Below are 24,909 nucleotides of genomic sequence, written 5' to 3' on the forward strand. Positions count from 1 at the left end.
GATTTCCTTTATTTTAATTGTGTGTTATGGTTTCAGCGATGCCGCCAAAGAAGAAGCAAATCCGCGCAATATTAAATGCCGCCGGTGAAGGGGTAAGTTTATTTCATACCTCAAGGCTAAGAAGATGATTCAGAAGGGTTATATTTATCACTTGGTCTGGGTGCACGATACTACAGCCGAGGCACCTACTTTGCAGTCAGTTCCGGTTGTCAATGAGTTTTCAGATGTATTCCCAGATGAGCTTCCGGGTCTTCCGCCTGAGCGAGAGATAGACTTTGCTATTGATTTGTTGCCAGATACGCAGCCAATATCTATTCCTCCGTACAGAATGGCACCGGCAGAATTAAAAGAATTGAAGGAGCAGTTGAAAGATTTATTAGATAAAGGCTTCATCAGACCCAGTACATCGCCCTGGGGAGCGCCGATATTATTTGTGCGAAAGAAAGACGGGTCACTGCGGATGTGTATTGACTACATGCAATTAAATAAGGTGACCATAAAGAATAAATATCCCCTCCCCCGGATTGATGATTTGTTTGATCAGTTGCAGGGTGCCAAATATTTCTCGAAGATAGATCTGCGTTCGGGGTATCACCAGGTACGGGTACGAGAGGCAGATATTCCGAAGACTGCTTTCAGGACCCGGTACGGGCATTATGAATTCAGAGTTATGTCTTTCATGGATTTGATGAATCGGGTATTTCGGCCTTTCCTTGATATGTTCGTGATTGTGTTTATTGATGATATATTGGTTTATTCACGATCAGTAGAGGAGCATTCAGATCATCTGAGAACAGTGCTGGGCACTCTTCGGCAGCGGCAATTATATGCTAAATTTTCTAAATGTGAATTCTGGTTAACTTCTGTGGCATTCTTGGGGCATATTGTCAGAGCAGATGGCATTCAGGTTGATACGCAGAAAATTAAAGCTGTACAGAATTGGCCCAGGCCTACTACACCTACAGAGGTACGCAGTTTTCTAGGCTTGGCCGGTTATTACAGAAGATTTGTAGAGAACTTTTCTTCTATTGCGGCGCCATTAACAAAGTTAACTCAGAAGGCAACGAAATTTCAGTGGACTGATGCCTGTGAGCGCGACTTTCTGATGTTGAAGCAAAAGTTAATTACAGCTCAAGTTTTAGCTCTCCCAGAAGGGCCAGACGGGTATGTGGTTTATTGTGATGCCTCAGGTATGGGTTTGGGTTGTGTGTTGATGCAGCATGGTCGAGTTATAGCCTATGCTTCCCTGCAGCTCAGACCGCACGAGAAGAATTATCCCACTCACGATCTGGAGTTAGCCGCGATGATTCATGCTCTGAAGATTTGGCGGCATTACTTATATGGGGTCCACGTTGATATTTACACGGACCATAAGAGCCTCCAGTATATTTTTAGACAGAAAGAACTGAATTTGCGGCAGAGGCGGTGGTTAGAGTTGCTGAAAGATTATGATGTTGATATTCTATACCATCCAGGGAAAGCTAATGTCGTGGCAGATGCACTCAGCCGCAAGTCCATGGGCAGTTTGATCGATGTGCAGTCTGGTAAGAAAGAAATGGTTCGTGATATTCATCAGTTAGCTAGTCTTGGAGTCCGCTTGGCTGATTCTGGAGATGCTGGGATTTCTGTTCGAGGAGTGGCCGACTCCTCTATTCTGGGTGAGATAAAGCAGCGTCAGTATGAGGATCCTGTTCTGATGCAGTACAGAGACACAGTCCGTGACAAAGAGGAGACCCCGTTTGAGATTTCATCCGATGGAGTATTATTATACAGGGCAGATTATGTGTACCTGACGTTGCGGGACTGCGGCGACAGGTTATGGGTGAGGCACATCATGCCAGGTATTCTGTTCATCCAGGGTCGACGAAGATGTATCACGATCTGAGATGCCTGTATTGGTGGGACGGTATGAAAAAGGACATAGCAGAGTTCGTTGCCCAATGCCCAAATTGTCAGCAAGTAAAGATTGAGCATCAGAAACCCGGTGGGTTATTTCAGGAGATGGAGATACCAACGTGGAAGTGGGAGATAATTAATATGGACTTCATTGTAGGCTTGCCTCGCACTCCACGGAGGTACGACTCCATTTGGGTTATCGTTGATCGGCTGACAAAATCAGCCCACTTTCTTCCAGTTCGGACTTCATACACAGCTGAAGATTATGTCAGGCTATATATTAAGGAGATTGTGAGACTGCACGGGGTTCCAGTGTCTGTTATCTCCGACAGAGGTGCCCAGTTTACAGATAAATTCTGGAGATCATTTCAGGAGGGATTGGGGACCCAGGTGAGTCTGAGTACAACATTTCATCCTCAGTCCGACGGACAGGCCGAGCGCACTATTCAAACATTGGAAAATATGTTGCGGGCCTGTGTTATTGATTTCAGAGGCAGCTGGGACGATCATTTGCCACTTGTTGAGTTTGCTTATAACAACAGCTACCACTCCAGTATTCAGATGGCACCATATGAGGCTTTGTATGGCAGGAAACGCAGATCTCCAATCGGTTGGTTTGACGTGGGTGATACTCAATTAATTGGTCCAGATGTAGTCCAGCAGGCAGTCGATAAAGTGAAACTGATTCGAGAGCGACTATTAGCGGCCCAGAGTCGACAGAAATCTTATGCTGATAAGCGACGTCGACCGTTAGAGTTTCATATTGGCGATTGGGTGTTCCTGAAAGTGTCCCCTATGAAAGGGGTTATGAGATTTGGCAAGAAAGGAAAGCTCAGTCCGAGATATATTGGGCCGTATCAAATTATTCGTACAATAGGCAAGGTGGCCGATGAATTGGATCTACCGGCTGATTTGGGAGCGGTTCACCCGGTATTCCATGTTTCTATGCTTCGTAAGTGTATTGGTGACCCTTCCAGAATCTTTCCTGCAGTTGATATATAGGTCACAGAGGAGCTATCTTATGAAGAGCAACCTATAGCCATATTGGATCGTCAGGTAAGAAAGTTGCGGAATAAAGATGTGGCTTCGGTTAAAGTGCTGTGGCGGAATAATAACCGCGAAGAAATGACCTGGGAGGCTGAGGAGCAGATGAAGAAAAAGTATCCTCACCTATTTCCAGTACCTTCAGGTAATTCAAATTCTTTGTTTGACCAAGTTGAATTGTGAATAACTTGTACGTGATGCTATAAAAGAACCTCCCCCGAATTTTTGGTAAGACCCGCAGAATTAACCCAACATTCGAGGACGAATGTTCTTAAGTGGGGGAGGATGTTATGTCCCATATTTTTATACATTGGGACAACCCGGAGTAACTATGATAATTTAAGGCCAAGACCATTCCGGGAATTGAAGTCGGGACTTTTGACCATTTGATTTTATTTTGAGATATAAGTTATATATGAAATTGTTGGTATTGAACACTTAGGAAAAATTGGGACCATAATTCATAAATTTGGAATAAAAAATTTAGCCAAAAAAAAGCCTTGTGGCCATGTAAGTGGGGAGTTGGTCCCACACATTGTGTGGCCAATTTTAATTGGTCCAACACATTGTGTGGGCCAAAGACAATAGGAGATATTTGAAGGGGACTTAAAAGATGACCACTTAGTCATCTTTCTCTCATTTCACATTCCCACACTTAGAAAATAAAACAAGAATTTGAGGAACCAAAACCATGGCTCTCGGCCAAGACCATGGAAGACCAAGATCATTTTGAGCCACTCTAAAAAATATTTTCTTGGGTACAAATCAACTAATTAGAGGTCCCTAAGTAACTTGGAAGCATTGTTGGAGTGATCAAGTCCTTCATTCAAGAGATTGCAAACCCTAACCCCTTTGTGGAGTTGAAGAAGAAAGGTAAGTTTGATCTTGTTTATGGTGTTGTGAACATTTTATTCATGTTGTAGTATGTTAATATGGATGGAAATCATGAAATATTGTATGTTGGGAGTGGGTTGTGTGATGGGTGTGTTGGCCGTGTGAAGTGTGTGTGTGTTGTGTGGTGTTGAGTTGATTAATTAGCTCCTTGTAGCATGTTGATTGTTGTAGGGTGAAGAGATAGATTAGAACCATCTAAATGTGTATATGTATAGATGTGGGTGTGGCTGTATATATGGTCCCAATGTGTGGCAAAGAATGAATTAATATCGCTTAGCGTCGTAATGGTTATTGTGATGACTTTTATGTTGGAAATGAGAGTTTAATGTCCCAAATTTGATATGATAAATGTGCGGACTGATTTGGAAAACTTTTTGCATTTAATGCAATCTTTATATATGAGGACCATTAACATATGTATATGTGTAGTGTGGACGAATGTGAGTCCTATAATATGTCGAAGATCGCATTACTATCGCTTAGCGTTTTAATTGTCGTCGTTATGAATTTTAGTTGGAATTGAGCATTTAATGACTCAAAAATGATGTTGGAATGGTAGGGGCTGATTTAAGGCTTATTGTACGTTTGATGTAATTCGTATATTTTATGAGAATGATATCGTTATATTGTGGATTGTGATACAAAACATGAATTGAAATCGAGGAACGTGAAAAGAGGGCTGTTTCGGTTTTAGGGGCTGCTCACGGCTAGGGGGCTGTTTTCGGCCACTCTTGGAAAAAAAAAATTATGAATTGTTTAGAATGTTCTTGAATGTTGTTAGTATGGGTTTGGGTTAATAATCGAATGTACGAACGATATTGTGGCTTGAAAGTAAGCCATTGAATTGAATGATTGGAAAGTTGTCAAATGGTGTAAAAGAGAGCTACTATTATTATTTTGTCTTTCGAATTGATTATCGATGTTGCTAGGTTGTTTATTGTGGTTGTTGTTGTTGATTTTGAGCGAGTTAAATTCTCGGGATGGCCTATTTACAAGGGAAATGCTGCCGAATTTTCTGTAGAATTTAGAGTTAGTTTGGAATAAATAATTGCTTAAGTGCCTATGGTTAATATGGGATATTCGTTGGCATATTTGTAGACCTTGGGGAGCCCGAGGCGTAGATTGGGATTAACTTTAGATCGGTTAGCTTGGAGTGCGTTCGAGGTATGTAAAGCTCCAACCTTCTTTTCTTGGCATGCCTTAGTTTCACATAGGCTAGATTAGAGCCTTAAGGAAATTCCAAATCCGAAATCCGAGCATGATATGATCTATATATATTCCTTGGCACTCTTATGTATGATTTGATGAAAAATGAACCATTATGTTTTTGAAAGAAGGGATTTCCAAACTTTGTACAAAAAGGTTTCACTCTAATGAATTTCGTAATTTTTGAATGCTTATGTTTGATACTTCCATTTCGTTTATATCTCAGATTTGCTTTCTGTACATTCTGCTTTGCATACTTAGTACATATTTCGTACTGACCCCCTTCCTTCGGGGGCTGCGTTTCATGCCCGCAGGTACAGACGCACAGTTTGGTGATCCACCGGTTTAGGACACCCCCTTTTTGCTGTTGGAGTGCTCTTCTCCTTTCAGAGCATATCTTTTGGTATATATTTTTGTTCGCTATGTATGTACATATATTCGTTCAGGGGTACGGCGGGGCCCTGTCCCGCCATATGATTCGTTTGGTCTGTTAGAGGTCTGTAGACGTATTTGTGGGTGTGTGTGCCTACTTCTGTACAGATGTGTTTGTATGACCCTATTCGTTATGGCAGCCTTGTCGGCGTGCACTTTGTATATGTTTTGGGCCGTTGCGCCATCTATTAGCCTTGTCGGCTTTTGATACATCTGTTAGCCTTGTCGGCTTTTGATACATTTGATAGCCTTGCCGGCTTTTTGATATATATATATATATGTCCGCATATGGTTGCGTTGAAATGTGTTCAATATAGATTGATATAGTTTGAGACGGCATATAGTATTTATGGCCGTATATGCTCTTTGTGTGTGATTCGATTGAATAAGTTCGTCAGGGTGCCCAACTAGGGCGCCAGTCACGGCCTACGGGGTTGGGTCGTGACATTAGTACTCAGAGAAGAATTAGAGAATATGATACTAGCAAGTGGTAACAGAAGCTTAGTAAGTAAGTTTGAGTAGATACAGTGAATTAGAAATTTTCAATAGAGTTAGTAGAACTATGATTTGAGTTACTTAGTCAAGTTAATACTAGTGAGTGGGCAACCGTCTAAATACACCGAAGGCGCGTTCGAACCCAAAGGGTTTAAGTTAAATTTGAGGTATAGACATGGGTGAAAGAAGAAAACCATCTAAGCAGTAAGAGAGCAAGCTACAGAAGAAGAGCCTTTAAGAATTATCAGAAAAGAGTTTTCCCCAAGACTAACAAAGCCAGGTTATGCCAGTTATGTACATTAGAAACCTATTCATTTAAGTAATCCAATTTTCCCACTAAGTAAGACTTGCTTGAAGTAAGCTAAATAAATGAGTTGTCAGTATTTTAGAGGAAATTAGCGGAACCACTAGATGACCACTTATCGCTAACTTAAGGGATCTACAGGCTTTAGACGTCTGCTTTTGAACTAAGGGGGAGATAATATGATAAGGTGTCGATATAGATGTTGTGTTTCGTAAGTTGATAGGCGTCAGAGGATAATGTCAAAGGATCACAGTTTCATGTAGCTAAGATAAAGTGTGTGGAATTCATCTTTTGTCATGTCGCTGAGATGACGTTTTAGGGCGAATAAAAGGTTTAAGAGTATAACGTTTCCAATTCCAGAATAATTCATGCACTATGCAGTACCAATGCCCAAACGTACTCTACACATGCATAGCATACCTATCTTATACCCTTGTTAAAGCTTTACACTCCATGTTTAAGATACAAGAATTAAGACTCCATACGATAGTAAGCTATGCAAGGGAATGTTCTTTCATGTTTCTCACATCAAGTTGTACTCATGTCCAAGGTTAAATACCACATTCATGTCTCACGTATCTATCGTGCTTTTATACCCATGACCACGTTCTAGCTTCTAAGTGCATTCCGAATATGATGTTGATTTTGATAATGATTGAGGAGAAGGTAACACAATAGTTTAAAGACTAAGAATCCTATGGAATGCCCACCTGGTCCTTGAACAAGGGAAAAATTCCGTAGGTAAATGATTTATTTCAACTCCAAAGATATTCTACCTACGTTCTCACGTACTCGTGCCCACGACCGACTTCTTTGAGCATCCACATATAGAAATAGCATAACAGTGGGGTTGGTAGGTAATGATAAGAGTAAGTCAAGATGGATGTCCCATGTAGACTCAGCAAGTCATGTGGTTCGCTCGGTCACATGCAGCAAGGCACCGAGTGCCATGTTACGCCCAGGCCATGGTTCGGGGCGTGACTCATGCTTATGTTCCTCTGGCTACTGTTTTAAAGCAGCTCGTAGCTTGGCACAAAGGATGCCTGTTACATCCCGTATTTTTGAACGTCGGATTAATTGTAAGTTGAGGTGGGGCCCACACGTCAAGATTTTTTTGGGACATGTGAAAAATTATATGAATCACATATGTGAAGTTAAACACAACTCAAGAAGGGCCCTTGGGCCAAATCAAAGTGGAAGTCCTCCAAACGAATATTTTTAAGAAAACGTTTTCGGGTGACCTGACTTTGGGGGGAAAAAACTGTATTATAAGTTTGGAATTTCGAAAACTACCAGGAAATAGAAGTTGTAGATAATTGAATTAGCTTTCCATCCATTGGTCGTGGGTTCCCAGGTGACGTCGGTACATGGAGATATGAACGTTTTAAGATCGAAAGGTCAGTGGGCTAGGCCAACCTCGGGACCAACCGGGTTGGCCCAAAAAAATAAAAAATAAAAAATAAAAATCAAGCCCAAGGGAGAGGGGTGGCCGGCCATCTTATGGCCCAAGCCCACAATTTTAATAATTTTTCATGTGCCAAATTAATATAAGGGGCCATATATGCATCATTTATCCATTAGAAACTTCAAGAACTAAAACAAAACAAGAAGAGCAAAAAAAAATGAAGAGCAATTTCGGCCATAGCTAGGGGAATTTCACCCCTCAAAATCTTCCTCCAAAAATTATTAGCTTGTGGTATTTCCACTAATTCAAGGGTCCTTTACAACTTGGTGTAGTTGTTTTGGAAGAAGGAGCACTTATTTCTTCAAGTTAACAACTTGTTCAAGTGAAGAAATTTGTAGAAAAAGGTAAGAATCAATTCCTTTTTCTTATGTTATGAAGGTTTGTTTATGTTGTAGTATGTAGAAATGAGTGGAAATTATGAAAATATGGAAGTTTGCAAAGTGGGTATGTATGTGTGTAGAAGGATGAACCAATTTTATTTGTTATGTTAATTGTGTTGTTGAAGCCTTGTAATGGAAATGGAAGGAAATGGTTCAAGTTGGTACGGAAAATTGTTGAAAATGGTTATAGGAAATTATGTGATTTTAATGTAGTTTTTATGAAATTATGGAAGTGAAGTTCTAAATGTGAATTATTATGTTAGTTGGTGGATTTTGAGGGATGTAAGTCCATAATAGCATGAAAGATTGGTTGTTAAGTTGTTATGGGAAGTTTTGTGATTTTATGGTAGATTTATGTAATTGTGAAAATGAAGCCGTTAAGATGTAAATTATGATTATGGTTGATGAAATTGGAAGATGGAAATATGTTATGAATATGTAGATTGAAGATTAGAAGTTTTGGATGGATTATGGTTTTGGTGGAAAGTTTGTATATCTTGTGAATATTTTACGGAAATGATATGAAATGCTTCTGAATTGTGTTGTAATGATCTTGGTTAGTAATGAATACGAGAATGTTGATATTGATTTTGAAAATATGAAGTTGGAATGAAAGTTATTGCACTATGTTGGAAAGAGGACTAGTTATGCTATATTGTGTTGTGTAGTGATTGTTGTTGTTGTTGGTGTTGTTGTTGGGTTGTTGTTGAATTATTTTGGCCGAGTTAAATTCTCGGGGATGCTATATGTATAGGGGAGATGCTGCCCAAATTTCCGTAGACAAGTATGAATTAAGATTGAATTCTTAAAGGCTTGAAGTTGATATTTGGTAATTGTGACCAATTGTAGATTTTGAAGGAAACGGGAATTGAATTTGAACTAGCGTAAAGGGCGAAAAAGGTATGTAAAGCTATCCCGATTCTTCTTTTGGCATGTCCTAGGTGTACTAGGATCGGATTTGAGCCTCGGAAAATATTATGTTCATCGGAATCCGCATTTGAAAATATCCCTTTTTCATTCAATGGAATTGAACCCTATAAGTATGTTTTGATAAAGACTTGTGTAAATTTTCGCAAATTGTCTAGAAAGTTATGAAATGTCCTTAGAACCTCTATAGGTGACCCCATAAGCTTAATATACGTAATTTGAGCCCACCGCTTCGTTGTCCCGAGGTGGGCCCACTATTTTCGATTTTACCCTTTTTGTGTGTTTATAACTTAATTTCAAGCGGTTCTAAAGGAAACGCCTTAACTACTCTTCTAACTACCAATGATACCTATTCTAAATACTTTATTGAATCTCTGTAAAGGTATGATATTTTGTGTCTCATTTAGTCTCCTACTATTCCCGCTTTGCCTTTTATTGTACTATTGCCTTATTTTCGAACAATATAAAATGAAACGTTTTAACTATCCTTTTAACTACTAAGGAAAATTGTTTTAATGATTCCCTCGAGTCTGGTAAACTATTTTGGAATATGAAAATGATCGCAGAAGGATTATTCTTCCGTAACTCATTATGACATACGACATACACTTACTATGATTCTGTCCGATTTCACTGGTTTGATTTGTCATTCGATATGCCTCATTGAGTCTCTGGAAATATATGGTATTTTTATTGCATTTAGTTTCTCACTACTCCATTCGTGGATGCCTCAATGTTTCCCACACTGAGCCCGGGCCAGGATATGTTCTCAAGCGACTTCCACTGCATTGTTCGCCGTGCCTCGATGTGAGGGGGCAGGTATATATGTACATGGGTTGTGGAGTATGCTGTGTCATGTACACACATTCTGATATGATATGATCTGATATGGCCATCTGATATGATATGTTATGTTACGGGGTTATCCCTTATTCTGCTCCTTATGTGTTGTGGCACCAGCGTCGGGGGGTGACCACGTTCTGTTTGCCGAGTCCCTTGGCAGGGGTCCGATATGATATGGTATATGTTTCTGTACACACTCCTCATGTTTTGAAAATATGCATTTGATACTTCGGATGTTACACTCACTCCTCTGTAAGTTCTGTTTTGGTTATGATCTTGTTCCGTGATGGGACCAGGTACGACATATGTTTTCAGCGAATACTATTTATGCTATATGATCAGCATTTTGCTAATCTGGATATTCAGTTCATTTTCTGTATCTTCTGCTTCGATTATGACTTTGTTTACTACGTTCCGTGCTTTACATACTCAGTACATATTTTGTACTGACCCCCTTCCTCCGGGGGCTGCGTTTTCATGCCGCGCAGGTACAGACGACAGATTTGCTGACCGCCTGCCTAGGATATCTATTCTACTATTTTGGGAGTGCTCTTTTGTCCAGAGCCTATATGTTGGTACAGTCTGCTGCTATTGTATATATATATGCTATTCAGGGGTATGACGGGGCCCTGTCCCGTCTTATGATTCTGTTATGTTCTGTAGAGGTCTGTAGACATACTTGTGTGGGTTCTGTATATGTTTTGGGTTGATATGATCTGTGAAAGCCTTATCGGCTTCCACGTACTATATATGTTCATCTATGATAACTAGTAACGCCAACTGACTTTTATATTGATACATTCTGCTAATATGCTGATTTGGGTTATTGGGTACGTATGGGTGTCCAGCATGGACACTAGTCGCGGCCTACGGGGTTGGGTCGTGACAATGTCATTTTCTTTTCCGAAGTACCTATGCCCTGTTTAAGTTCAAGGTGACTTTCTACTTATGCCTTAGGTGTTTGACGAACGAAGCATTCATGTCTATGATCTTTTCCTTCATGAGTCTTATTTTATAATGAGGGTGTCGACTTACAGTGATAAGAGTAAACTATGTTGAACCATGTCCCATTATGTAAGTATAGCTAAGTTCCAAAAGTGATATCTTATCCATCCCTATGCCTCTAAGTACTCAAGAGTGAAGTCTACAACTTATACTCCATTTAAGTCACACTTATGTCTTATTCACACTTCAATATTCATGACCTAATGTCCAAATGTCAGGGTATGTAGCTTCGAAGTACTTATGTAAATGTCGTGTCTCTCATGCCCCATGCCATGCTACTCATGTATTCACCACATTAGTCTCATTTCCATGTATACATGTTCCATGTTATGTTCTTCAGTCTGATATACCCATGCCACGTCTATCTTCGAAGATGAAGTGTTTGATTCGTATAAATGATCCCTTTCTCTCACTCCTTAATGATCCGCTTACAATAATAAGCAAGGTAAGCCAAGATATTCATATCTATGTTTCAGAGCGAACAAGGTAAGGTTCGAAGTAAGGTATGTTCCAAGTTCATAGTGAGATCCCTTCAGGTATTCTATGGTACTTATCTCAAAAGTATTCTACTCAGATTTGATGTATCATGTCATGCCTACGCTAGAGCTTTATGAATACCTATGTTAGAATCATATTCCTAGTATATGACTCAACTCTATCTCATTCCCACGGAGTTGCACTTACATTCAGAGCCTAAGTCGTACTCTTATCTCGTATGTCTATCGTGGTAACACATAAACATCTATGATCAAGTCTCTAAGTGTTCAGATCCTACTTACGCTCAGTATTCAACCCTCATGTTGTAACAATCATGTTTTCGACATTCAGATCTCATGTTGATGTCCATGTTTACATGTGTTTGTATCTTATAAAAGTTTAGCACTCATGTTTTCATGCCAGCCAGTCTTCATGTATTTATGTCCTACGTCATGCTCCTTACGTCCAGGTAATCATGTCATGTTCATGCCTATTTTCCAGTACTCATGTCATTCATACCTACAAATTCTCTTCCAAACCCCATGTATAGTAATCATGTAATCATTCAGCCAATAATCATGTGTTCAGGCTAGCTCAGTATTCATGTTAGCCACATTCAAGATTCAGTAATTAAGATTATGCCACATCATACGTATTAAGATACCCTGTGAGGTTTATGTCGATACTCTAGTTAGCTGACAGGCGTTTGAGAAATGTCATGAGAGTCCGAATTGCGAAGGAAGTCCTGCCATAATTTTTGTAAACTCTAAAGTTAGTAGTAACTCTTAATCATTATTTATGAATCGAGGACAATGGTTTCATGATTCTAGTTCATGTAGGTGCTACTCAGCTTCATGTTCCTATATACATGTTTATATATAATCACGAATTCTGTTCTCATGATCCATGACCATGTTTTCATGTAATCATGTCAAGCTCTTATGTTTCATATCATTTTCATCACGTTCATGTATTCATGCCATGTCCAGTCCCATACCTAACCAAGACCCATCATTCGAGGATGAATGATCCCAAGGGGGAGATATTGTAACACCCCGTATCTTAGAACAAAGGTTAGACTTATATCATAAGAGTTTAGCAGAGAATTTGAAAGTTTGTGCGTTTTGCAAAAATGGTCAACAGGCCTACATCGAGCACCCATAACCCCTTGATATATTGAGAATTTGAGAAAACTTAAAACATAAAAGTTGTAGCACTGTGAAATATATTTCCAACGGTATCTTGTGAAGCTCAAACGAAGCTCTGTGCTAAGAGTTATACATGTTTTACTAACACTGGTTGGAGCAGAATTTTCAGATTTTGGGTTACGTTTTTAGCCTTTTCCTACTCGAACTGGTACTCCTTATTTTATTATTGTATGAAGTAAAAACGTCTCCAACACTATTATAAACCCTAAGAGACTATTCTTTTTCTCTCTACCTCCATCCCTAAAGAACCTAGACACTTCAATCTTGCAAGAAACTCATTCTTGCAATCAAGAAAAATCAAGAAACCTTCAAGAATTTGGTTTGGCAATCTAGTTTCCTAAGGTTTCCTCCAAGGTAAATATTTTAATCAAGAACTTTTGTATTCTACAAGATTTACCATTTATAAAGACTAGAATAAATCTATCCATCCCGTTACCCTATAAAAATCAAGAGTTGTAAAAAAGTAGGAGAAAACTCTAGTATTTTTCTGTTGAGTTTCATTCCGACCAGCTATATTAATTTGGTGTTATGTGATAATCTAACCGTTGGATCAAGCCCAAATTGTAACTGAGTGTTCATAACACATAATTCTAAAATATGAACGGTGGAGATTGGATTTGGAGGTCCGGAGCAGTACCCTTTGAGCCACGAACAGTAGCTACGAAAATCAATGAAAATCCTCTCAAGGTTTCCAAATTCAAAGCTTTTGGAATTCTTCTTCAAAGATTCAGACTTTTCTTTAAGTTTTGGGGCGATTAAGTTATGTAGAGTTACTATCTACGTGTGGGAACATCATTTTTCTTCCCCACGTCTCATAATCCATACATTATGATTCTCTGCGAAAACTAGGGTTTCTATACCATGCTCATGATAACCCTAGGTCCATGTCCATGATTATAGTATGTATGACTTGTTATGATTCCATCATTGAGTTCTTAATATTTCTTTATGATTATTAAGAATCTGTCCGTAATCTATGAAAACCCCATATATCTCATTCCATGGGTTCATGCATGCTAGTTTATGATATATTATGCTATTTTCAAGAAAATAATACATGGTTTACAAGTTCATGCAAGCAAGCTATAATTCATGATATCCATGTACAAGCAAGTTATATTTATGAAAACCATGGGCAGCAAGTGCCACTTATTTTACATGTTCATGTTTTTTTTGGGATTTGCTTAGTTAACCGAGAAGGCTCAGATAGCCTGAAACTACGTAGCCACCGTAGGATAAGGGTTGTCAGCAAGGAGGCAACACCTTCATTATGCAGTTTGGATCCTTACAAATCTCATATCCCTGGCAAGGTATGAGTGTTCTGCTGGTAGGACACAAGTACCAGATCATGTTGTCGGTTATACTATAGCACTCCCCACGTTAGAAGCAGTTATATATACATGTATTTCCATTGATTTACTGTTTTCAGACTTTACTTATATGTATTCATGTTCATGTTCATGTTCATGTCCAGGTTTTCAGTTTCACTTCTTATCATGCAGTGGCGGAGCTAGGAATTTGGCTAAGGGTGTTCAAATAAGTAAAGTAAATAATTTTTTTCAATGAGTGGATGCATCAAAAATTTTAAATCAAAATAAATGATTTTTAGCTTTGTCATTTGCTGCGTAATTTGTCTCACAATAATATTCAAGCACTAAAATTTGAAATGTGTTTTTGAATTTTCACTGAAAGTTTTAGCTGAGCAAAGACAATCACTCAAAGGAGTCCAGTAAAAAAAATTACCAGGCACTAATAAAAACAAATTGTTGAAAGGTAAAAAATAAATTAAAAAAAGAACCATAAAAGAGAAAACCAGGTAGCCATCTTTGGTGGCGTCCGATGAGGTTTTTAACAAACTTCTTGAGTGATCAAAATTCAAATAAAACATATGTTATTTTTAAATAACAAGTAAACTTATTTGTCTTCACGTGATGTGAAAAACATCAATAAAATTAAAGATAATATATTTGTAAATTTATTCGAGCATTTCAGGTATCACAACTAAAAATATTTTTATTAGATTTAAAGTTTTAATTGAACTGTAATTTTCATTATCAAATTTTCTCATAAGAAATAAAATTAAACAAGTATAAGTAAAATCTTTCTAATTTAAAATGAGTATTTTAAGTAAGAAAAATATTTAGAAAGAATAAATACAAAGCGAGAGGGATTGGGCTTATTATAGATTTGCCTTTGAGTTGACAGAGGCTATCTATTCCAAGGAAATGCAGTGCTTGGAAAACAAGCTTTGTTTTCGGTTAAAAAAAAAACAGAATTGAACCCCGGGGGTGAGACTCATGTTGAACACCCTAAACCACCAAGCTGCAATACTTAGATGTTCCAAGGGTGTTCATTTATAGTATATCATCGAAATATTCAAAATTTCACCTATGTACCCATTATAGTTTTTCAGCGAAGAGTGGTCGGATGAACACCCTTGGCATAAGGTACCTCCGCCCCTGTTATCATGTTATTCCATGTCCCGTGTTATTTCTTTCAGTTGCTTTACATACCAGTACATTCAATGTGCTGACGTCCCCTTTCTATTGCCTGGGGGCCTGCATTTCACGATGCAGGTATTGATTGACAGGACAACAGATTTGCTCGTTAGGGCATTGCTCGTATCAGCTTTTGGTGAGCCCCATCTCATTCGGGGTTGTGTCTTTACTTCTATTTATGTCAGTTATACATTTAAGGTATGCCGAGGGCCTTGTCCCGGTGAACAGTTTAGCAGACAGATTCGTGTCAAAGGTTTCATAGACTAGTTAGTTGTCATGTTCAGTTGAGTTGGCCTTAATGGCTACATTACCATAATTCCGCATTCATGATATAATAATAATAATATTTTCAGACTTATGATTATTGAACTCCATGTTTTCGCAATTCATGCATGTTTACTTTATATTCCGCATTAGTTCATGTCCCATGTAGACTTAGCAAATCATGTGGTTCGCTCGGTCACATGCAGCAAGGCACCGAGTGCCGTGTTACGCTCAGGCCATGATTCGAGGCGTGACAGGATAAAGGGACTAGTTTTACCTCTTATATAAGCATTTTGTCGTACTACACTTTCCTTCCCATGCCACCTTAGCTACCTCGAGTCAACCTAAAAAGATTGTTCAAAATTACGAGAAATCAGACCTAAAGTATTTAATCTCATAATTAACTTCAGTATCAACAAATCTTTGTTAAGATTTGGCAAGTATTGAAATCATGTGTAGTGAATCTGAATAGAAAACTCAACCCAGCAGGGGTATCGAGATTTTGGTTGAGATCATACTTGGGATATGATTCCTCTTCCAAATCCCCTTGCAAGATTTTCATTGTTGTGTGAGTAGATATTAAGTACATTGGAACTCAAACAACATGTGAGATCGAAAGAATAATATCACTTGAAGATATTGGGTCTGTCTTATTAGTGTTACTAGCTAGACTAGGTCGTGGATGTTGGCGTGGAACACAAAAATAGGGGAAGAGAAAGAACTGCTATTGCTTATGCTTATGCACGCCAAGCATACATATATTGGTTATAAAAAAAGATTTAATTAATTTATGCACATGTGACATGACTAATAAGTAAATAATTTTTTATATATACTATGGCGATACTATCAATGTATTACTGTATTTTAAATTGTTTCAATAAGTTAACTATTTTATTTTTCAGGTTACTAACTCGTTTATTACAGGTTTGCATGTAGTTTATCTTTAAGATTCAAAAGAAAAATGATATTGTTATTGTACTCCAAACTCAACATATAGAGATATTATTTTTGGTCCGTCTTCACAAAAAAAGAAAGTAAGGTGAATTGATTTGTACATTATACTACAATGATTCACAGGTTTTTTAGTTTGGGTGGGGGTGGGAGGGGGGACGGGGGCAAGGGGTTGGGAAGTACAATCCAGGGGCGGTTCCACTGTACAACATGTGAGTTCACGAAAATCCAATAACTTTTGTCTAGACCATGTATATGTATTAAGAAATTTACTAAATATTTATAAATTAAATATTTGAATGTGAAACAATTATTATTGTATATTAACTCGAGATTGTTATAAAAGCCTGTAAACTTTGAATCTTGGATCTGCCAGCTCTAGTTAAAGTCCACTAATTCGCAACTGCTTAAGCTTAATTTAATGAGTAATTAGGAAGTAAGAAGAGTAAATCTGTGTAAAGATGTCAAAAGAATCCCACTGGGTGCAAACAATTTCTGAGGGTCATCGGACTGGGTAAAACCTGAATTAACCGTGGTGCACTTGCGGGAAACTCCTTACCGAGGGCCTGTGCACCCCCGAGATTAGTCGGGGCTCTAAGAGACCCGGACACCCGGTGCTTAATAAAAAAAAAAAAAGATGTCAAAAGAATAATTTTTTATAGTGCTAAATGAGCTGTAGTCGTTGGTTGTATATTTCTTATAGACTTGGAAAGCACGTACAAGACAATTAATCAATATGCAGAAGTTGACTAATGAATACACCCTTGCCTTGCTTCCCAAGAATATATCAAGCATACTCCAAATTTCCTAATCCAATCAACTCTCTGAGTTCACAAAAGCATAGCCAAGGATGAAGAGAGAGGGTCGCCAACATGGTCTTGTTCGGACCTATCCCATCATACCCTCCCCTTGGAACCCCACGCCCAACTCCAGGTACTGTTTTTAGCTCGAACTATATATACATACAGTACTAAAAGGATTTAAATGGAAATATATAATAAGATCATCACATATCATCCTGAATTGATGGACTAACTCTATATTCCGGATTTGCTTATGCAGGTACGTTAACAAGTTGAATTCACTTCCCACGGCTGGGCTGTTCACAAAAGCGTCACCAAAGCCCACGAACCATTCCAAGTTCACAGGCAAGTGTAGCAGGTCCAAATGCACATGTTGTCATATACACCCTGCTGGAAAGGCTAAGGACAAGGCCAAGGGGACACAAAAGCTGAGAGGTTGTGGCATTGTTTCTAGGCCCGGCTTGACCTTTTATGGGTTCTCAGCTACTAGCATATTGGACCATTTGGCTGGTGATTACATGGATCTTGATTCTTGATGATAATGGACTTTACCAGGATGCTGATAAGGTTTTGATGCCGATTGCTCGCTACTTACGGTAGAAATTATGGAGCTAGATAACTGTGATGACGAAAGAAAGAGTTTTATAACATGGGAGTTGTGTGGGAAAGGAAAGAAGATGGAGATTGGTGTTTGATGGAAGAAATGTGATTTAGTCCATTGACTTGGAATGTATTTAGTTACTGGCAGATAAATTGTTGTACTTACTGCGATATAAGTTTGATATTTATTTGAATAAATTGTTGTAGTTATGCATAGTGCAATTCATAAAGACAAATTTGGAAGGCTTATTTGCTGCGATATAAGTTTAATAAATTGTTGAATGTCAACCTGAAACTTTGTAAAGTTTTGCTTTATGATGTACAAAGGCAGATACCATATGGAACAATGCTCACAGTGGAAAACCTAGCCTGAACTTTAGGGTTCAACTTCATAGAACAAGTAACAATGGTTCTCGCGTATAGATAGCTTCAACAATCAACACATCTACGAGTTGCATCTCTTTGATAGTATGATGGAAGACATCATAAATCTCTGAACATTCAATTGGGCGAGACTCCAAATTGATGTTGTATATTTGGGGATGCGTTCTGATCATTAGACGGTACTGTTGGCAAGGTATGAACGTTTATATGTTTTGGGCAGTTCTTTCCTGAATTCTCGTAAGAGCCATTCTTGGTCGAATATGTAGAAGTTGGCTGCGACATCAAGCCTTGCATTGTGCTGTTACTGGAATTTCTTCCACGTTTTGGTGACAGAAGACGTTTTAATGGGGTCTGCATCAAACTAAACCATATGAACCACTTCCCCCAAGGGGAGAGCATGGACAAACCAGAACTATTCAAAGTATGGAAAAGAAGGTACTTGTGGAGAAAAATGATCATCAGTCGGTTCATTGTTTTGACACTAGACTATTAGAAATGAAAAAACCATAAGTTGATAATGAAAACTCATCATGGCCATATACCATGAGTCCACGACACATTTTGACAAAGGGGTCAAAAGTGGTTTATTAGGAATATCTGGATAACTGGATTGGAGTTGCAAGAAATCATGGTAGTACCTTTTTTGGGTGATTTTTTGTTGTTTCTCTTTCCTTGTAGAACTTAGGCAGGGGACGAGCTCTGAAACAACAGCTTTGTCGAAGTTTCCTAAGCTCCAATTCAGCTTTCTCCTGCAAGCAAAAGGGTATTCCTTCTTATCAAGTTTATTTGCTTATTGCTTGCAATTGAAGATGTCATGTCAAGGCATTAAGGAGTTAAGTTGTTGGAGAGACAATAAAGAAAGTCAGAAAAATTGGACAAGCCAATAAGGAAGCTCAGGAAGAACCTTTAGTTTTGTTTGTAGCTGAACTTTCTGTACCTCCTTTGCATTGAATTTCTCCTCAAGCTTCTGAATTGTAATTACAGGTGTAAGATGGGATTGGACTTAAGAAATGAAGAGATAATCTTCTTGAAGATGCCAATAGACATTAAAAAGAAGGCCTTACCTGTTTCCTTCTTGCAGCTCTTTCTTCTGTCCTCAGTAGAAATGGAGTGGATAAAGAGGGTGATTGTAGTTTGTTACGGCAGGCTGTTAAAGACTTGGAACAACTGAAGAACAGTACTAAGGTAAGAGAAATCCAGTGGCACAGCAAAATGACAGAATCCTATAATCTGCATAGTGCAACTTGGATTCATGCCAATATAGGGCACACCTTGTGTATGATTGATTTATGCACCATTTCTTATTTTTATGATCCTGACTGACGTATCGATTCCATGCACATAAGACAATAATTTTACTATGTAGTTTTGATTTCCTGTCTGAACATAGAACTATATTCTACCAGTAGAATCAACTGCTTCTTAACTCAAATTTCTAATATAGATCAGATATTCTTTATATGTTAGCTTACGTTAGCCTTCATCTAAATTGAATTTAAAATGAAAGGAACCCTGTAGGTAAAGCTCGTCTATGTTTGCTGGAATGTCATATTAGCAGTTTTACATGTTAACTCAATGCCTTTCTACCAAGATGTTGCTGTCTTAATGTACATGTAGTAATCTACTGTCCATAAAAGTTAAAATCCAAGGTTATTATTTTGAAGATACTTACACAGCTGACAAGATATTCCATTTTGGGCCGGCTGTTTGACTTCCTGCAGCTGCCGGATGACTTGGTGTTTCCATCCTGTAAATTTGAAAAAGTGACCAAGTTAATGGTTGTTGCTACCATGGAATTTTTTTTGGAGTCAAAGCTTAAACTGTCATTTTACTATGACAAATATATACCTTCTATTTTCAGAAGATGGGGTTGTCATGGGACGTTTGGCTGCACCATCTGAATTTGCCTGCAGGTGAAAAATGAATAAATTTTAACCAAGTCCAGCATAATATTTACGAGTTTATCTTTGGAAAATAGATTACAAGGTAATTACAAGTAAATCTCTTTCATAAGCATTAATCAGTAACCTGATAAAAAGATAACTTACTTGCTATAACAAGTTAAACTACACTGCTAATATAATACCTTAAATACAATTATTAGCAGGATTAGCATTTAATGAATGAGATATAAATAAGCAGATGAAAGTAAGTACCACAGGAGTTTTGAGAGGAGTAATGCACTTCTTCGCGGCATTGGGAGCGACCTTTGAACTTTCTTTCTTGAGGGAAGGAGGGGGAGGAGGCACCTTATCTGGCTCTTTGGCAGGGGTGAAATTCATCAATTTGCTTAAAGATTTTGAGGATGATCTCTTTTCGTTCGCAAACACTGATGTGGGATTCTTTGTGATTGGAGTGAAATTGTTTTCCTTATTGACATGACGAGGAATGTTATGCCTAGATGGTGAAGGTGGAATTTTAGACTTCATGGAGTGAACTGATGATTTGAATGAAGAAAAAGCTGATCTTTTCTTGCTTGTCGCAGATGTAACATCATCGTCTTGCTTAGAGCTGGAACTCTGCTGAATCAACGAAGAAAATCAGTCTCCACACACTAGCATATTAAATTAGATCAATCAATCAGTTAATCAAACTATATCTAATCCTCTCTACTCGAATCCATTTCATTCAGGTTAGTGATTTGCCTTTTTTAAGGCAAAATTATAAGATTCTCTAAAACTAGATGTTCTTAACGACTCACCATACAAGTTATTAACCAGACTACAAAAGTCTCGACACATTCTAATAAAGGAGTGTAACTGTTCGGTAATGCCCACATACTGCCTTTGGTGAGGCCAGACGATGGGCCGCATGGAAGTCATGGTCGAACATGTTGTTTGCTTGATGGGTTTGGTTAACAAAAAGTTGCACAGTTTCTATCTGCTGTAACTTTTGGCATGAGGAGCTTGATCCTAACATCAATGATAACATACTTCTCCCTCCGTTTCAATTTGTTTGTATTAGTCTGACTCGACAGGAAATTCCAATAGATAAAGCAAACTTTTGAATTTTGTTAAAAAAGATATATATATATATATATATATATATATATATATATATATATATAATGTACAAAATGTCCTTTGGATCATGTGGTCTGAAATATGTCATGTAGGATGTTGAGTGTGAGGAGTTTAAATATAGAAAGTAACATTTTTTCTAAACAAACTAAAAATGAAATTAAGACAAACAAATTGAAAGGAAGGGAGTACTATGTAGAACAGAAATTCAAGTAAAAACCATAGGGGTGTGTAGAACATATTTACCTTCAGCAAAGGTTTCTCTGTATGAGATGTTTCACTAAGCTCTGATCCTGAAATTGTTTCTACGGGAGTTAAAGGGGCGGTATTTTCTGTCTCCTTCACATCTGCAACTCCTTCCGTGGAACTATTGACATTAGGATCCACTGCAAGACTATTTTTGGTGATATCTTCATTGGCCTCTTCTTGGGTATTGGCTTCCTCGAGCAAAGCAGCAGCCTTTTGGGCAGCAATTTTCTTGTAATGAGCTTCAAAGAAAGCTTTCTTCTGTGCAACAGAACCTGGCTGAGCATACCTTTCTGCTTCCTCAACATAGCGCTTGTGAGAAAATGTGGACCATTTATCCCATGCCAATGACTCTGTTGTAAATCTCCCAAAAGAAACGGACTCCCCTAGAGCATGCATGTGGTTTCCCTGAATGTACAAGAAGAAAAAAGAATAACCCTTTAAAGAAAGAAAGCAAGAAAACATGGAGTGAAATAGGGAAGTGGAAGGAGACATATATGTGAAATTATTCTCAGTAAAAATAAGCCGGGGTGGAGCCAGTATTTTCACTAGAGTACATCGTATGTACAATGTTAATTTTTTTTTTTTTTTATTATGTTTAATCTCCGTACTTGTTCGTGTATTTACTTATTTATATTTTGAATTCTCCTATGAAAATCCTGGTTTTGTCCACTCATTAGGTGAGTAGAAAGAGAGTAATATTACCTGTTTAGCTTCATTGGATGGTAAGGCAGAAGCGTAAGAGAAGGCACGCATAAGACAAGCTGAATCTCCCATTATACGACAAGAAATAATCAGTTTGCAACAAAACAAACTGAGGAACCTGGAAGTACTAGGATGTTACCAGAAAATTTACTAGGATTATTGTTCTGTTTTTGTTGTTAACTTCTTGTTTTTTCCCTTATAATAATTGTTGGCATGTAAATCTATTTCTCTCTCTCATGCACACACACTTTTCTCTCTGTATGGATCTGACCATTTAAATTTGAAATTCAAATGGTAAAAGTGTATAAGAGAAACGTTGTTTAAAGGTGTAGGCCCCTGATAGTTAAGAGGAAAAAGGAAAAAGTAATTCTGCTTGCTTGACCATTACAAAAAGTTTAGATCTTTTTCAGTCGAAGAGGTGGGTCCCACAATTTGAGCTAAAGTATACTTCAAAGTTTTGTTTTGGAAAAAATTGCTAGTGGCAGATGATTTTTCGATTATGTTGTTCACACTCACAAGAATGTTACATCCTAACGGATATATTTCTTGTTTCATTTGTCCAAATATAGTACGAGGAGTCGAGGACAACAAATCATTATGTGACGTTTTGACAAGAAAGTAGTCTTGGATTTGAATGTTTAGGTAGATTTTTTTGTAGTGTTTAGGTAGATTTTAATCAATCATATTAGAGGAGCTCGCGTGGGCGGAGCTATATATTATACGGGTTGTATTCATCTTAAATTCACTTGCATAAATTATTAATTTAGAATTCAGTTGGCTTCAAATCTTAATTCCGCTTCTTAGCACGTCTTAGTATGTGGTTCGTATTGCAGAGCAAGTGAAAGAAAACGTGGCTTCAGTTGGCTTCAAATCTTAATTCCGCTTCTTAGCACGTCTTAGTAAGTGAAAGAAAACGTGACGGTATGTACTCTTGCAAGAAGATGGGAAAGATTGTTTTCAAACATGTTCTTGCAAGTGATTGGACATGGGATAGCTGTTTGTGTTTCAAAAAACATCAATTTTATGTTGCTCATTAGTATTTGTTTTTTGCTTCCCTAAATGTGCTTATTTACATAACACAGTTATTTTTGCGAAATTTGGCAGGAGAATTTTCATGTGACTTGCAACAGCAGATGCAATTGGCTGAACCACCAGTTGTTATGACGTCATATTTTCAAGTGAAAAACAGGAGTAGCAGCTTATAGCATAGGAAACCATTTGAAATTTACCAAGAGTGAAAGAGCCATGTCAAAGAGCTGGACCCAAGCAAACACCATTATTAGCAACTAGTACAGTTTAAATGCTATTCTTTCACATGCCAACAACATTCTAATTTTGTGCTTTGATAAATCGAGACAGTGCAGTGACTGATCAACTATTAGTTGGTCAATGTTGTAGTTTCAAGCGGAAAGTATAAAAAAAGGGAAGAAAGCATATGTCAAGCTCCAGTTGTATTACTTCGCTTTGAATTAAACAAATATTGGTTGTTAAAATTGCTGGATATGGAGGTTTCATAAAGAATTTGTGTTCGATAAGTAAAAAAGAGGCAATGAATGCGTACCAACCACCAAAGTCGTTCTCAACTCTTCTTTAATCCACTTTCTTGTTTCTCAGTAACAGATTTCAGAAGTTTTAGTACAATTTGGAAACAAAATTAATGACCAAAGAGAGAATAATATCTTCCTTGCCATGTTCATTTTTGCTCTCTATCGTCACATCAAACTTGTCTTTGTAACAACTTTTTTTGCAAGTTCCGTTGCGTCCTTTGTTTCAACTGGAATTCTACTTTTGGCCTTTGTAGTTTCATTGGATATATCATATTCGCATTGTTTATAACATGTCACAAACTCGACTGCACATATGACAGTATATAAGGAGCTAGTCATCATCATGGCCTTACTTACAGCACTGATCAGTTCAGAGGCAGGTCATTGTCGCCACTTTGCGCACGTGAGAAGATTGTCTGCTAACCATAAGTAATGTAAAGCATCCACCCACAATTACCATATTCATGGTGTGATTTAATAATCACTTTCTTCTGGGAGGATCCCCGCTAAATCCATGTTTCTTTAGAGTTTTGATGTAATCTCGCATGAGAATGACTTGTTGCTCCCAAGATGGTAGGGGTAGTTCCACTAGAAAATGCCAGTCTTATGCAGTCATCAAACAATAACCTAGAAAGAACCATATGGATGAAATGACCAAAAAAGCAAATGAGACTCCGTATTCAAGAAAAGAGTACGTGCTTTTTTATTACCTCACCCTGTAATTTTCAATAGGTTCGGCAGACATGATCCCCACATGTCGCCTCCCAGATAAGACCTGATCCACAAGCACAAAAGAAGTAGAGAAATTTGAGTATTACAAGAATTCTTCAAGGCTAGATAAAGCTACACCGATAATAGCTTAACCTTTGTAACTGAATGATAGCTCACATAGTTTCATTGCGTGCTATTATACGAAATAGTCCCACTAAATTAGAACAGGATGATGAACTTTCTAATATGAAACAGCAGAAGTACTAATAAATCATCTAGCCATGGTAAAAACTAAATGTTTATGTAGTTACCCCCCTGTTTGGATGGTTGTTTCCCATGGTTCATTATCATTTTTTTTTTCCTTAATTTCGTTATATAACCATGAAAACGCTCAATTTTTGTGACCACAGATTTGGTGATTTTTGCGTGGTTACTTATTTATTTCCCCATTATAAAATAGAAACCCACCCACCACCCACCCCACCAACACTCCACCACCCCACCCAACCGCCCCCAACCCACCCCCTACATATATTTTAAAAGTTCCTATTTTATCCTTTACCTTAATTTTATTAATATAAAATATAAACTAGTTTGTAAT

At 37.9% G+C, this 24,909-nt stretch overlaps 2 protein-coding genes across 3 annotated transcripts; one reads left to right on the forward strand and one right to left on the reverse strand.

Moving 5' to 3' along the window:
- Positions 1–17,012: 17,012 nt before the first annotated feature.
- LOC132623804 (uncharacterized) lies at positions 17,013–17,829 on the forward strand. The gene is made up of 2 exons (XM_060338619.1): positions 17,013–17,225; positions 17,355–17,829. The coding sequence occupies exons 1-2, from the start codon at positions 17,143–17,145 to the stop codon at positions 17,629–17,631; spliced, it is 360 nt and encodes a 119-aa protein (XP_060194602.1). The 5' UTR covers positions 17,013–17,142; the 3' UTR covers positions 17,632–17,829.
- A 127-nt stretch (positions 17,830–17,956) lies between these two features.
- Positions 17,957–22,331, reverse strand: LOC132623803 (protein WVD2-like 7). Of its 2 annotated transcripts, none has more exons than XM_060338617.1 (9): positions 22,051–22,331; positions 21,346–21,753; positions 20,236–20,601; positions 19,928–19,986; positions 19,752–19,826; positions 19,144–19,246; positions 18,984–19,046; positions 18,718–18,828; positions 17,957–18,430 (listed from the first exon to the last, which is right to left on the reverse strand). In XM_060338617.1, exons 1-9 carry the CDS (start codon positions 22,120–22,122, stop codon positions 18,197–18,199), a joined length of 1,491 nt encoding a protein of 496 aa, XP_060194600.1. In that variant the 5' UTR covers positions 22,123–22,331; the 3' UTR covers positions 17,957–18,196. The 2 variants fall into 2 exon arrangements, with proteins under 2 accessions (XP_060194600.1, XP_060194601.1); XM_060338618.1 differs by having other exon boundaries at positions 20,236–20,598; positions 22,051–22,329.
- Between the last annotated feature and the right edge of the window lie 2,578 nt (positions 22,332–24,909).

Source organism: Lycium barbarum, chromosome 12 (assembly GCF_019175385.1).
Source record: "Lycium barbarum isolate Lr01 chromosome 12, ASM1917538v2, whole genome shotgun sequence".
NCBI classification, from domain to species: Eukaryota; Viridiplantae; Streptophyta; class Magnoliopsida; order Solanales; family Solanaceae; genus Lycium; species Lycium barbarum.

Bases quoted from the DNA above. Each gene is read 5' to 3' on its own strand.
- LOC132623803 (XM_060338617.1), bottom strand. From the start codon at position 22,122: ATGGGAGATTCAGCTTGTCTTATGCGTGCCTTCTCTTACGCTTCTGCC. The intron at 21,754-22,050 runs GTAATATTACTC...TTGTACATTCAG, and splicing joins CATCCAATGAAGCTAAACAG to GGAAACCACATGCATGCTCT. The intron at 19,827-19,927 runs GTATATATTTGT...TCAAATTTACAG, and splicing joins CCATCTTCTGAAAATAGAAG to GATGGAAACACCAAGTCATC.
- LOC132623804 (XM_060338619.1), top strand. From the start codon at position 17,143: ATGAAGAGAGAGGGTCGCCAACATGGTCTTGTTCGGACCTATCCCATC. The intron at 17,226-17,354 runs GTACTGTTTTTA...TTGCTTATGCAG, and splicing joins AACCCCACGCCCAACTCCAG to GTACGTTAACAAGTTGAATT.